This window comes from Punica granatum, chromosome 1, assembly GCF_007655135.1.
Source record: "Punica granatum isolate Tunisia-2019 chromosome 1, ASM765513v2, whole genome shotgun sequence".
NCBI lineage: Eukaryota > Viridiplantae > Streptophyta > Magnoliopsida > Myrtales > Lythraceae > Punica > Punica granatum.
Genome location: NC_045127.1, coordinates 7,566,325 through 7,581,186, shown reverse-complemented (window position 1 = coordinate 7,581,186; position 14,862 = coordinate 7,566,325). Strand labels below are relative to the sequence as shown.

The 14,862-nt window shown below is 38.5% G+C and overlaps 1 protein-coding gene across 2 annotated transcripts; it reads right to left on the bottom strand.

Annotated features, from left to right (window-relative positions):
* Positions 1–751: 751 nt before the first annotated feature.
* Positions 752–5,857, bottom strand: LOC116192399 (sugar transporter ERD6-like 6). 2 transcript variants are annotated; one of them, XM_031520944.1, is made up of 18 exons: positions 5,470–5,855; positions 4,806–4,868; positions 4,627–4,716; positions 4,451–4,510; positions 4,294–4,359; positions 4,142–4,207; positions 3,935–4,010; positions 3,350–3,414; positions 3,169–3,261; positions 2,983–3,063; positions 2,782–2,866; positions 2,474–2,520; positions 2,308–2,370; positions 2,162–2,221; positions 1,772–1,837; positions 1,629–1,688; positions 1,409–1,523; positions 752–1,224 (listed from the first exon to the last, which is right to left on the bottom strand). In XM_031520944.1, the coding sequence occupies exons 1-18, from the start codon at positions 5,662–5,664 to the stop codon at positions 1,112–1,114; spliced, it is 1,464 nt and encodes a 487-aa protein (XP_031376804.1). In that variant the 5' UTR covers positions 5,665–5,855; the 3' UTR covers positions 752–1,111. The 2 variants fall into 2 exon arrangements, 1 of the variants encoding a protein (XP_031376804.1); XR_004154056.1 differs by lacking the exon at positions 2,474–2,520 and having other exon boundaries at positions 5,470–5,857.
* Positions 5,858–14,862: the final 9,005 nt, after the last annotated feature.

Genomic DNA, 14,862 nt, shown 5'->3' with positions numbered 1-14,862 from the left:
GGGGTGCGTGGGTCCGAATACCCTGTATTCTTTAGGGTATCCAGACCTTGCCCTATACGCTTCCGGTTCCGACAGTTTGAATCCAAACCCTACCGTCCTAAACCTTGGAAGCGGATCCTACCCGGAACTTGTATTATATCACAAGTTCCGGGTACCCAATTTGGAATTTTCGAGCAAAAGGACAGGTAATCTTTATCCTTGAGGGGCTTCGGAGCATATCAACTGATAGCAATAATAATTGGGATGGAGAAATGATTGGTCGTTGGACTCTGGAGAAACAATTGGGATGTAGCGGGGCAACTTGGGGGAGAGATGAATCAGGGAGAGGAGAGATGATTTTATTCTAGGGTTCTTCACTTTTCTTTTTCAAATTTTACTTAAGATATAAATATTATATACATATATATATAATAAAGAGAAAAGAGCCGGTTCTCAATCCCAATTCTGATTCCGATTCTGGATACTCAGCTATCTAGAACCAGTTCTGATTCTACCTTATATCCGTGCACATCCTTACCAGAAACCACTGATCAAGATCACTCATCAGGCGGTAACGTGAAAAGCTTCAATTCAAATAGAAACCTAACGGTCATGTGTTGGCCTTTTTTGCTATCTTGGGCTGCCCTATGGATCTTTGACCTCTCGTTGCAATGTCAACTTCACCAAACAATAATTGTTAGGGTTCTATTTTCACAATCTTCGGTTCTTGTAATTTCAAACCAAACTAATCAATCAATCAATCACCCGCATAGCTCGGCAACGCTGGGATATTATAAACAAAAACTTGTTTAACATTGTTTCTATACATTATTTTTCTCAACGGACATGAACAAGTTTGCGATAGAACAGCATAACCTTAGTACCAAATGAAGAATATATATGGATTGCCACAAAAAGAATACAGCTAGGGAATTGGTACAATTTATACAGTCCAACTAAGGAACAAAGTCAAGCGGGCTGAAGAAAATGCCTGCCTTTTCTTTTCCCCTATTGCCTGGAATACTACTACATTCTCGGTGTTGCATACAAGGGGTTGATACTTGATAGTCATCAGGAGAATTTGAACCAGCCTCATTAAGGAAGGAAAGGAAACAGGAATAGAAAGAAAGCCTCATCTGAAGGACCTCTGAATTTCTTCTAGAGCTCTTCCCTTTGTCTCAGGCACCCAAATAGCACAAAAGGCCACAGTGAAAGCACTCACTACCATGTAGATTGTGAATGTACCTATTTTGGAATCACAAGCAAATTTTTCGAATTAAGAGAGTTCCAATGGAGATAAGGTGTTAAAAGTACTCATTCATATTCAACTGGTCATAACCATCGACCGTCACAAGGTCCCCTCTGAGTGATTAACGAATTTTTTAAAAAGAAAATATTTTCCAAGAAAGGGTCAGGAATAGAGAGGAACCTCCACTGCTCCAAGTTAGGAGCAAGTTTGCAGTCATAGTGATAACCCACGAGGTGAACCAATTGGAGAGAGTTGCAATGCTTCCAGCAAGGCCCTTTATGTTAATTGGAAGGATCTGCAATTAGCAAATGTGAAGGCCGTGAGATCATTATTCTTCCCTCTGATCACTAAAGCTTCAAAAGACACAGATCAAATATATTTGACGAGAAAATTAGCTTACCTCGGACATAATAATCCATGGAATGGGCCCCATTCCAAGGGAGAAAGCAACGACCATCGCCTGAAACGAAGAGATGGATAAGGTGGAAATTCAAGGGCATGTGTCTGCCAAGCAGCAGAGACATGAAGAAAGCATTTACATACCACAACTCCAACCAAAGAGAGAATGCTCAGAACAGTGTAGAGAGTAGAAGTATCTGATATCGCACCCTGTGTCACAATTAAACAGATAATGAATGAGATAATAACAAAAACCAGAGCATTCTTCCCGATCTTATGGTTTTGAAGAAATGTCCCAATTTAATGTCTTCATTTCTTATTTTAAAAAAAAAGTAACAACCATCAGATTGCATGTCAATCTGTTTTTGTTTGTTTTAAATTAAAGAGAAAAAAAAATGAAAAGCTTAGTCTTTTATGCAAGGAAAAAGGAATCTTGTAAGCGCATTGGTCACGCAAGAAACCTAGAAAGAGAAACATTTTGTATAGCCAAACAAGAACCTACATTTGATCTGCTGAGGAAACATGCTATCCTACCTTTATATAGAATGATGCTGCAACTATGAGAAGGCTGACCGTCATCCCAGCAGAGGAAATCTGAAGTAGGAAGAGTGACTCATATTTTGTGCTGAAAAAGATGAACTTCCTACCACTAAGATTCAGTTTCTCATTATTAAACTCACAATGAGAAGAATCCTTCGGCCCGTTTTGTCCACCAACCAAGTAGTGACTGCGGTAGCAATGACCTAAAGATGGGATCAAAATCATGAGAAAATATTACCACCATCTCATTTCTTCTTTTTCTTGACTAAATTTTATGAAATTTTTTCTAAATCTATGTGTCTATACCTGAATAACACCAAGAGCAAATGTTGCTAAATTGCTTGATGTAATCCCTAAAATACAAAGAATATGGAAATATAAATATGTATATCGAAGATCACTAAAAGTATGTCTGTTGCCCAATGAAATCCATAGAGAAAACAAACAACAGGGTTTGCATTAAGGTTTCTGAGAAAAAGAAGGGAATAGAGTGAGTTCTGAAAATAGTCTTATGGGATTAGACTTGTTTCTTCCCATAACAGGAACAATTACTTTTAGTTCCCATTATTTGCGGTCGCAAGTATATAAATGGAAGACACAGACCATATGCTCACCAGCACTTTCAAAAATGGCACTAGAATAAAATAGTACACCATTAATTCCACTGAGCTGTTGCAGAATAAGTAGTCCAATTCCAACCTGCATGCAGATATACACTATCAGTTATATGAGAAAGCTTTCAGTGGTTTAACATCAAACAAATTCAGGCCTCGTTAGTCATATGGGAAAGCAAAACTTGCTGAAAATATTATTACCATTAGAGGGAACCAGTATCTTCTTCTTTTGAGTTCTACAAATCTGATGGTAGTTCTTCTGCTGCTCGAAGCGACAGCTCTCTGCATAAAATTAAGTAAATTACGGGCAACTGATTGACTTCAAACAAGATAAGCTAAAAAAATTAACAATACTGCATTTGAGTGCTGTATTATTTCAATTGTTACCTTAATTTCATTCACTTCAAGGGAGATATCAGTGTCAAACCCTCGGAGAACTTGCAAAGAAGACTCAAACTCTTCCGTCATGCCCATTTTTGCCTAAATTCGTGAAAGAAAACCGGAATCAAGACAACTGGAACAGAGATAAAACAAAATTAGTAGAATGTCTACTAAAATAAACTTTTACCAGCCACCGAGGAGATTCTGGAATGAAAAATAGACCAGGGATCAGTATTGTACATGGCAATATACCTGCAAGAAAAGGAAGATATCAAAGTCTTCATCTTTTACAAGTTCCCACTCCTATATCCTAATTTCATCTTATTAGCAGTTAAATGTACAGAGACAAAAAGAAAGTATAAAACTTGAGGAAGAGTAATGTATCAACACCAAACCAATTATGAGAACAAAGAAAGTAAAAGAAGCAAGTCTAAGCCTCCTTTATAACCATCAAAGCTATTTTGCCAGTAGAAACAGAATTACACTTCTTGGACATGATCAACTCCTAGTTCTACTCAGAATAACCTACAGTTTTATGTTTAGTTTCTTTAGTTATCATAACCAGCATATATAGTTGTGGAGAATACTAATTTCACACACTATTTCCAGCAAGGATCACTGAGGAATGTAAAAATTTTAATGCCCAGTGGATGAATAAAGAAGAATAAGAGAACTTTTAGGAGCATCCGCGCGTGTGTGTGTGGGGGGGGGGGGGGGGGGGGGGGGGGGGGGGGGGGGGGGGGGGGGAGGGAGAAAGAGGGAATATTATTACCTAAAACGGCCAGTATTCTCCATTCAACGAAGATCCCCAGGAGATAAGCCAACATTATCCCAATTGTGACCGAAAGCTAGAGAACATGAAAATCTCGCCCAATCAGTTAGCTCCCATTTTGTAAAATGTCATAACACTGAGGTAATAACTGAAGTTCAAAGTATAAGACTCAATTACAGTGAGAAGGTACAGCTAAAAGAACACAACCTGATTCACAGAGCCCAAACTCCCCCTCATATTTTGAGGTGCTATCTCAGCTATATACACAGGGACCTGCCAATAACCAAAAGCGGCACATTAATATTTGCATCATAGGTTCCATAAGAAAGGTCGAACGACCACAATAAACTACAACCCACCGTGTAAGAAATAATGCCAACACCAAATCCTTCCAATAATCTTCCCATGTAGAGAAAGGAAGAATCCTAGAAGAAGCAAATGATAATATGTCAAGGTAAGAGCAGCCAAGATGCAGATGAAGAGAAAAAAGAGCCAAAAATTTTTGAGGGAGCTAACCTTAGCAAAGGAAATGGCTAGCCATCCAATAATATTTGGTATGGCTGCAATCATTAGAGACTGTGAATGATGAAAGATCATTTAGAACTCTTGTGTCCAATCAAAGTAATCAAACAATCAAGAGAATATCGTAATGGCTTAAGAATTATTAATTAGATATATTGCATGAATCATACCCCTTTGCGTCCAATATACTCTGCAATTTGTCCGCTGGCGATGGCCCCGACCATAGCTCCCACATTTGAAAGAGAACCAAATAGAGAGTACTGAACCAAGAATTTAATGAGTTTAGTAACAGTACTTAAGAAAACACAGAGGAGAATTAGCACAGGGCAGTAGTGGTATAATTACGCACCTCTGAGACAGTAAGGCCGAGATCCTTAACGATTGCACTCTGTGTGGGGGAGGAATAACCTGACTGCAGAGACAATAAAATAACTCACAAAAGTATAAAATGAACTTCTCTTGCACTTTCGGCTTAGTGGCTGTTCAATAATTGAACCAGGCAACTCCATAGCAGTCAATTAATTCTGCTCTGGCTAGTGAAAACAACCAAATTGAGTCACGGAAGCGGCAAATTACTTAATACACCACACTAGGAGTTCTTATTGGTTAAGTTCATCATCCAAAGTGAGAAATATAATTATGGAAGCTAACCCATTTCTCATAATAAATCACCTTTAAGTAATCTCTTCGTCAACAATCAAAGCAAGCACCTTTTTACTGGCGCAATCATTTGATTCTGCAATGAGGAAAAGTAACCAAACCGAACTGACAGCAGCTTCAATCCAGGGAGTCTACCCCTTTCATTTTTGAGCTAAACTAACATAACTAAGTAAAAAGCCAAAACTTTGCATGCCAAGCCAACCATTTCTCATTGTTGCTTACTTTGAGCTGAAATCATTGTTCGACAGTCAAAAGAGCAGCTTGACCATCCACAAGCAAAGCAACCAAGATTCACTGGACAATCGATCGAAGCACCCATCAAGAAGAAGGTAGCAAGTTGGATTGTTACTCACCGTGAAGCCAAACTGGATAGGACCCAAAGCCACAATCAGGACGCAGGCAACAACCGATATGGAGCTCTCTCGGATGACCGCCTGAGAAGAGCCCATCATGCTGGACTGCCTGGAGCCCATACGGTACCAGCTGCCGGTGTGCAAGAAGGGCTTCCTGAGATCCCTTCCCTCATCACTGTCTTCCCTGAAACTCATCCTTCAATGGAGCTGCCCGGGGTGGTCACAGTATCAGGGCTGTCGACGAGATGATCAATGAAATGCCCGGGACAGAGAGCATATGGAGCAGGACACGGGGGAAGGCGATTGAAGATTTGTTGGGCGAGTGGGACTGTGGGGAAGGGAAGAGAGAGGAGAGTGGATGTAGACCGGGAAGGTTTGGTTAGGTCGACTTAATTATTAGCACAAGTGAACAGACCAAAACCATCAGAGACAGAGAGAGGGAGGGTGTCGCAATCGCAGCCATGTCGTCATGTCGTAATTAATCAAATCTGATTTTCTCGTCAAAAGTAAAATCTTTGTGTGCCGTACATCGAAAAAAAAGATTGTGTCTTAGAATTTTTTTATTACTGCCGCGGGGAATCTTAAACCATCATTTATTGCGGTAAAACGGCCAAAAATTGCATCGCTTGACACGTCAAAATTTTTGGAGTTCTGAAAATCTTCTCGGATTCGCCGGATGTGAGTAAATGCACAATTTTGATAAATACGAGAGGTGGGGAACACTCTAAGTAGCAAGTACCATGAAATGAATAGCTGGCATTGGAAGCATTGAAAACATGTCATAATAATTCCTCCAGTCATTCGACCCAAGTGTTGTGATCCAATGGAATTTCTAGGGCCCGTCTAACGTGATAATGCATTACATAACTCGTGTTTGATATTTTAGTTCAAATATTTAGTATTTTAGTATTTGTGATTTGTACATATATTTTTTACTTATACTTTCGATTCAAGTATTTAGTCTTTCAATTTAAATGTTTCGTATTTTTTATAGTTCATCACATATAGTAAAAGTTATAAATATTTAAATTGAAATATTAAACATTTAAATTAAAATGTTACTACGACACCATAACGCTAAATCATATTAGAATTTCTCGGAATTCTAATTTGCTGGGCGGGTGGGGGAAGGGCAACTCTATTGATCCGTTTGTTTTCAGTGTTAAAATCACAAAAATTTTAACTTTAACTTTAACTCAACCCACTACACAATAAAAATACACATTTCTCAAATCAAAAATTTTAACTTTAACTTTAACTCAACACACTATACAACATTTGTCATTTTTCATAATCAAAATCAAAATTATTTTAACATTGAAATCGAACGCACCGGTACAAGTTCCATGAATTGACATAGCGCCTGTGTACAGCACTAAAAGCTATAACGAGATGGAGGGATGTGTCACGTCTAACTGAGAAAGTTTTTTGACGGATGACCTTTTGTATAGTCATCGATAGAAATGCAATAAACGGCACAATGTCGTGTTGCTATCTCCCCTTTAAGGAAACCAAAGGGACCTATATTCATGAAAAGACAATAAGCGTAATTTTACAATGAATATAATAAATTGCTACATTGAGTGATGTCGCAACTCACGATCTAAAATCTTTTATAAGAGAAATGAGTATTATCGTGATGTTGAGTATAGTTGCTCAGGTCAGAGATATAATTAACTTACTCTAGAATTTCCTTAAACAAAAATATTAACGTTAAAAAAAGAACGTCAATTATCTGTAATACCTCCAGTTCGCGCATGTGTACGGGCCGATCATCCAGTTAATTATGGTTATAATGTTTGTAGGTACTCAAAATGGTTGGCTGGACTGACCGAGCACGAGCACGAGCACGTGAAGCTACGGAAAACTGGATTTCAAACTTGAATTTTAATATCCGAGACTAAAACATGCGAACGTGGTACGAGAAACTCCGGAAATTGACCCATTGTGTATGTAAAGATTTGATATGAACTAGAGAATATAAAGCCAAGTAACGATGAAATCTAACTGGCTTGACTTCTCGTAAATTGTGGTATGCGCATAATAAATACATAATTAATTAAAAGTTGAGTGAACGGACCTCGATTCAAGTAAAAGGAAGTTCATTCAAAACTAATTACAATTCACGACTTTCATTGATATCATGTAGGGTATCAATTTGATAAGTTTAGTATAACTCGACCAAATAAATTTTAGGGCACGAATATCGAGGCCCAAATTGGGAAACATCAAGAAGACCGGAAGATGGAAAGAACATACGATTGGAGATATTGAATTTGATTGATTCCAATTGGATTTTTCATACCCTCACATGGCATTCATATTGTCATTTCTCACATTCACAGCTGGGGCTTATTAATTAATTCTCCTCTGAGAAGGAAAATAACAACTGAAAAGATAAAAATCTGACACGACATCAACGCTATTAAACGACCTATAAAATTCGATTCTCAAATCTATCATATATATATATATATATATATATATACACTTTAAGATAACAAATCTTGATTAATCAATTTCTTCTTAAACTTGTTTTACATCTTCGTAACGAGGAAATGTTTTGAGTAATTATCACCGTGCGTTTCGATAAACTTGTTTTAAGAATTCCATCACCGTGCGTTTTCGATATTCGTGTGTGGAGCCGAGGGAAAGTTTGCTCTAGTAATTCTTTGGTGGACCAGACCTAACATGAGGGCTGAGTTTATGAAACATTTAAATGGAAAAAACAAATGGGGGGATTGGAGATTCTTTGTTTGGAAACATTAAAATTATGCTAAGCTCGTGGGTGTTTGGTTTATTCTACAGATGATTTTGGTCCGTCAGCCAATCTCATTGATGGGCCCTGTTCTTGCCCAAAAGACTAAGGCTTTGTTTCGCCATTCCAATTACAGATAATTATATTTATTGGAAATTGTAATAATTATATTGTTCAATTATAGGAAAAAAAGAGAAAAAGTAATGAATAGTTGAAAGAAAATAATGATTATGTTGTTGAATTGTGAAAAAAGAAATGAATAGTTGAGAGAATTTAGTATTAAAAATTGAATTGAATAGTAATTAAGATAAAAAAAATTGAAGAAAAAAAGGAAAAATAATAATTGTATTGTTGAATTGAAAATAAATTGAGTTAAAAGTAGAGTAAAGTAATGAATATTACTCCAAAACCGAACACGCCGAGAATGGCAAAAAGGGGAAAGAAAGATCTAATCCTTTTCCAATTTTAAAAGAAATATGCTTACCACCCGGTAATTTACTAAATCTCACTCAATTACAATTCCTCTAGAGCCGTCAACCGATTTTTAGCGCTCATATGCACATATTTATATCTATATACAATATTAAAGGTTAGGAAGAAATGTGAAATCGTGAGATTTTATATTGACCGACCTTCATATGCTAATTAATCAATGAAGAACACTTGGCTTGATACGGTAATAACATGTCATAGTTAATTAAATCTTAGATATGATTCTTGCGATTTGTAGACTCGCTCAATTACAATTCCTCTAGAGCCGTCAACCGATTGTTAGCGCTCGTATGCACATATTTATATCTATATACAATATTAAAGGTTAGGAAGAAATATGAAATCGTGAGATATTGACCGACCTTCATATGCTAATTAATCAATGAAGAACACTTGGCTTGATATGGTAATAACATGTCATAGTTAATTAAATCTTAGATATGATTCTTGCGATTTGTAGACTTGCTCAATTACAATTCCTCTAGAGCCGTCAACCGATTGTTAGCGCTCGTATGCACATATTTATATCTATATACAATATTAAAGGTTAGGAAGAAATGTGAAATCATGAGATTTTATATTGACCGATCTTCATATGCTAATTAATCAATGAAGAACACTTGGCTTGATATGGTAATAGCATGTCATAGTTAATTAAATCTTAGATATGATTCTTGCGATTTGTAGACTCGCTCAATTACAATTCCTCTAGAGCCGTCAACCATTGTTAGCGCTCGTATGCACATATTTATATCTATATACAATAATAAAGGTCAGGAAGAAATGTGAAATTGTGAGATTTTATATTGACCGACCTTCATATGTTAATTAATCAATGAAGAACACTTGGCTTGATATGGTAATAACATGTTATAATTAATTAACAAAAGTATCTATATTATGAAGGGTAAATTACATAGAAAAATTCAAAAATTTCAATTTTATCTATATTTTGACACGAGTTTTCACTTTTCACATAAAAAAATTCCAACGTTTCCGTTGTATCCATTGTTATAAGAACCGGACCGAACCGGCACCATGTCCGGTCCGAATCGCCTGAAAACCTAAAATGCACATTTGAACCGCCGGACCCATAGAACCGGCCGGTTTTGAGCAAAATTCCATCAAACCAGTCGGTTCTATGGGTTTTATAGGTTTACTATTTATTGTAAAAATTGTTTGGTTGTGTAAGAATTTGAACTCATGACCTTTTACTTTTAATATTAGTATATTACCAACCAAACAACCACTACTTTCTTGTTCTTTTAACTCTACTTTTAAATACTTATTAAAATTCAATATTTATTTTGAAGTAAGAAATATTAAATATATTTATATTTTCTTACACTATTCTCATATATCTTTGAAATCATCATACTTCTATCTTAATTATCATAATTTTTTAATAATATAAATATTTATTTTATTTTAATTAAACGTGCGGTTCGACCCATCGAACCCCCGGTTGAATCCATAAACCCATGAATCCATACCCCTTCCGGTTCATCATCCGGTCCGGTTCTGATAACACTGGTTGTATCTCAAATCTGACACTCCATAACAGAGCCATTACATTTTCTGTTAAATTGCCGACTTGTACTGCACATCACGCTGCCACATCAGCTCTAGTCGAGTCAAACTAATACCCCAAATCAAACCTAACCCGATTTCTTCTTTGTCTCACAATCGAAATCAGACCCGAGATCCATTCCCCCCTAGTCAAATCTGAAAGCTATCCTCCCCATATCAGACCTGAAACCTTATTTCTTCTTCTCTTTCGCACAAAAACCCTAGTTTCCTCTAAATCCCCGAATTCTTCCTCTCTCTGCCCTTACTAAACCCTAACTTCTGCGATGTACCTGGTTCATCATCTTAATTGATCATGTTTGATCGAACAATTTCTTCCAAATCATTTTCGGCCATATGCTTTATCGCATTTTTTTGGAGGCGGCGGCAATTTTCAATCACTGGTTATGGACTGAACCCACAATGAACGGTAAAACAGAGGTGAAGAGAAGAAGAGGAATTCAGGAGAAGGAGAAGATCAGAGATAGAGAGAAGCAATCAGAGAGGTAATCACTTTTCATTCATCAAGATGATATGAAATTATTATATCAGTGTCCTTTTATACAAGGAATCACTGTTCACGCCTCCATTGCTTCTCTGTAACTGACTGTATCATAAATTACAAAATATACCCTCATTTTCTATTTTTCTATTCTCGTCCCTCATTCTCTTTTTATTACAATTTGACCCCTTTCCCCTTTCTAACTCACGACATTCCCTTCCCCTTCAAAACCCTTGCCCTCAAGGTCAAACTGGGGAAATCGCCACCTGAGTTCGTTGGCGTACTCCCATGTTGCTTCGGCTGGAGAGGTGTTGGTCCAGTGCATCAACACCTGAGTCGCAGCCTGATTTCCCCGTCTAACCATCCTCCGCTCTAGTACTGCAGCTGGTTGTTTAGTTGAGTCTTCTGATCTGCCCTCTTACCTAGGTAGTTCCGTCGAGCAATTAGCAGATTCGATGACCCTCTTGAGTTAAGAGACATGGAAAATGGGATGAATCTGTGCTGAAGCTGGTAGTTTAAGTCTATAGGCCACCTTTCTGATTTTGTCTATGACTTTGAAGGGGCCGAAAAATCTTGAAGAGAGCTTTTCAGATGGTCTTTTGACTACCGTCCCTAGTCTGTAGGGCTGTAGTTTCAGGTAGACCCACCCCCCCACCGAAAACTCCCTTTCAGTTCTCTTCTTGTCTGCTTGGGTCTTCATTCTGCCTTGGGCTCTCTTCAATTGATACTTGAGAGTCCTGATCATGCTTTCCCTGTCAATTATATAGGAGTCCACTATAGCTAGAGTTGAGTCATAGAGTAGATAGGGCATATGGATTGGAGGTTGGAACCCGTATAGTGCTTCAAAGGGCGTTCTTCCTGTAGAGCTAGGTAGTATTATACCACCATTATGCTAGTGACAACCACTTAGCCCACATAGTTGATTTTTCTCTTGTCATGCACCTTAGATACGTCTCGAGGCACTTGTTGACGGCTTCAGATTGCCCATCTGTTTGTGGATGATAGGCTATGGATGCCAGAAACTCCACCCCTTGAAGCCTGAATAAATCCTGCCAGAACTTGCTTAGGAATACTGGATCCCTATCACTTACAATAGTCTCAGGCATCCTGTGTAGCTTAAAAACATTATCCAGGAAAGCTTGGGCCACTGTAGCGGCTGAATAGAGGTGAGTGAGTGCCATGAAATGAGCATACTTAGTGCACATATCGACCACCACAAACACTATCTCCTTGCCCAGTGACTTAGGAAGACCCTCAATGAAATCCATGGTAATGTCAGTGAAAATTAATCTCAACATAGGCAGAGGTTGTAGGAGTCCCGGATAGGCCAGATGCTCAGCCTTGTTCTGTTGACAAATCTGGCATTCCCTCACGAACCGTCTGACCCCCTTCCAATATAACAGGTTTGCGATCCTCTTGGACTGCTTGAGCCCCAGAGTGTCCCCCAACTGCAGAAGAGTGATAGGCTACTATAATGTCTTGCTGTAAAGGAATATCACTACCCACCACCAATCTTCCTTTCCTCCTTAATTGTTCCCCATTCCAAGTAAACTTCGGATGGGAGTTTGGGCTCTCCTTTAATTCTGTTAGAAGTTGCTGTGTCTTTTGGGCATTGTTCCAACTAGCTTGAATTCTGTCAAAAAAATTGGTAGACACTACAGAGAGGGCCATGTATTGTAGTTGTTGTCCAGATATGCGAGAGAGAGCGTCAGCTACCACGTTCTCTTTGCCTTTCTTGTATCTTATCTCATAGTCATATCCCAGCAATTTGGCTAACCACGTGTGTTAGACAGGTGTGTTGAGCCTCTGTTCCAGCTAGTACTTCAAGCTTTGGTGATCAGTTTTAATGACAAAGTGTCCCCACTTAGGTAGTGATTCCACTTCTTGACTGCATAAAGAATAGCAAAGAGTTCTCGTTCGTAGACGGAGAACGATTGATGCTTAGGAGCTAGTACCTTACTGATATATGTTATTGGGTGTTCCCCTTGTTGCAATACAACCCCTATTCCCACTCCAGAAGCATCAGTTTCCATCACAAATTGTTTAGAAAAATCAAGTAGTGCTAGGACTGGTGTGGATATTTCAAAGCCTCCTTGAATTTCTCGAAGGCTTCCTGAGCTGGTTCATTCCATGAAAAGGAATCCTTCTTTAGGAGGTCAGTAAGTGGTTTACTGATACTCTCATAATTCTTTACAAATCTTCTATAATACCATGTGAGACTCACAAAACCCCTCAGTTGTTTTACTGTGATGGGTGTAGGCCATTCTTGAACTGCTTTTAACTTCTTAGGGTCAGTTGACACTCCTGCAGCCGATATAAAATGCCCCAAATACTCCACTTTATCTTCTCCAAAGCTACACTCAGACAGTTTTGCGAACAAGGAGTGTTCCCTGAGCAAGGAAAATACTTTCCTTAGATGCTCCATGTGCCTCTGTCCATCATGACTAAAGACCAATATATCATCAAAGAAAACTATGACAAACTTCCTGAGATAGGGTTTGAAAACTTCATTCATTAGGCCTTGAAAAGTAGAAGGTGCATTAGTGAGTCTAAAGGGCATCACTAGGAACTCGTAGTGCCCTTCATGAGTTCTGAAAGCGGTCTTTTGCACATCCATTTCATGCATTCTGATATGACGGTATCATGATCTTAAGTCAATCTTTGAAAAAATGGATGATCCATGTAACTCATCTAGCAATTCTTCCACCAAGGGAATAGGAAACTTGTCCTTAATAGTTAGGCTGTTAAGACTTCTATAATTCGCACACATCCTCCACGAACTGTCCTTTTTCTTCACCAACACTACAGGAGATGAGAAAGGACTGTGACTGGGCTGAATAATCCCTGTTTCCATCATCTCTCTAGTCATCTTCTTAATGACGTCCTTCTGTAGAGCAGGATACCTGTAGGGTCTCATGTTCACAGGTTGGGCTCCTTCCTTAAGAGGAATCTTGTGATCTTGTGGTCTTTTAGGAGGTAGGCCTTTAGGTTCCTTGAAAATATCTTTGAACTCCTTTAGTAATGGTTCCGGCTTAGGCGTTTGCTAATGAGCCTTATTATTGCTAAGTTGCACCCTGCTAGTGCAAGCCAGTTCCAGTGTGTAGAGTTGCACTCTAGCCAGTTGATCTTTTCTTTGTAGCAACTTCTCCATTTGTTCCTCGTTGATAGTCTTCAGCTCTTTAGTGTTACTTCCTTGCAGTACACTCTCCTTACCTCCTACTATGAATTTCATTTGCGAGTTCTTGAAATTCCATAGTATGTCTCCCAAAGTGGATAACCATTGCACCCCTAAGACTATATCGTAACTTTCCAGGGGTAATAGGAACATGTCAGCCTCATACTCTCTGCCCTGCATTCTCCACTGGAACTTCTTGCACATTCTCTCGCATCGCAACTTATTCCCATTAGCTATTGTTACCTTCACTGTAGGTACGACTTCAGTTTGACACCCTAACTTCTGTCCCAACTCTTCATTCAAAAAATTACGTGTGCTCCTTGAGTCGACCAATATGTGTAGTAGTCTTTTGCCTGTTGCCCCTACTACTCTCATGGTCTGAAAGCTTTTGGTACCCAAGAGAGCATGTAAGGATATTTGTGGTGCTTTTTCTTGTCCTTCCACTGCTCCTTCTTCTTGTTCCTCTTCAATTGCCTCTACCTCAATAAGAAAAGCTTGTCTCCTTGAGCATTTGTGCCCAGGTATAAACTTCTCCTCACACCAAAAATAAAGGTTCTGAGCTCCTCTTTCATCCATTTCCTTCTGAGTAAGGGTTTGTGGGGGTGATTGTTTATTGGAGGGTTGTTTCGATGGGTAATAGGATTAGGCAAAGGCAACAGTCCATTGCCCGTACTCTTGTAATTCATCGAGGGAGAGTGAGTGTTTTTGTGGTTTACAGTTGAGTTGTTTTTGGGTGTGTTTGCTGAGTTATTCAAGGAAGTTGTGTAGCTATTGCTGGAAAAAATATTGTGCAGTTTTGGGACAGGTGAGCCAGATTTGTGGAGGATTGTATATGTAGACTCCTGTAATTTGGCTAGAGAATAAGCTTGGGTTAATGTAGTAGGGTGAAACATACGAATA

Coding starts and splice junctions, on each gene's coding strand:
- LOC116192399 (XM_031520944.1), bottom strand. CDS start 5,664: ATGAGTTTCAGGGAAGACAGTGATGAGGGAAGGGATCTCAGGAAGCCC. Junction 4,208..4,293: donor TTGGCATTATTTCTTACACG/GTGGGTTGTAGT, acceptor GGTTATTGGCAG/GTCCCTGTGTATATAGCTGA. Junction 1,225..1,408: donor CCTAACTTGGAGCAGTGGAG/GTTCCTCTCTAT, acceptor ATTCCAAAATAG/GTACATTCACAATCTACATG.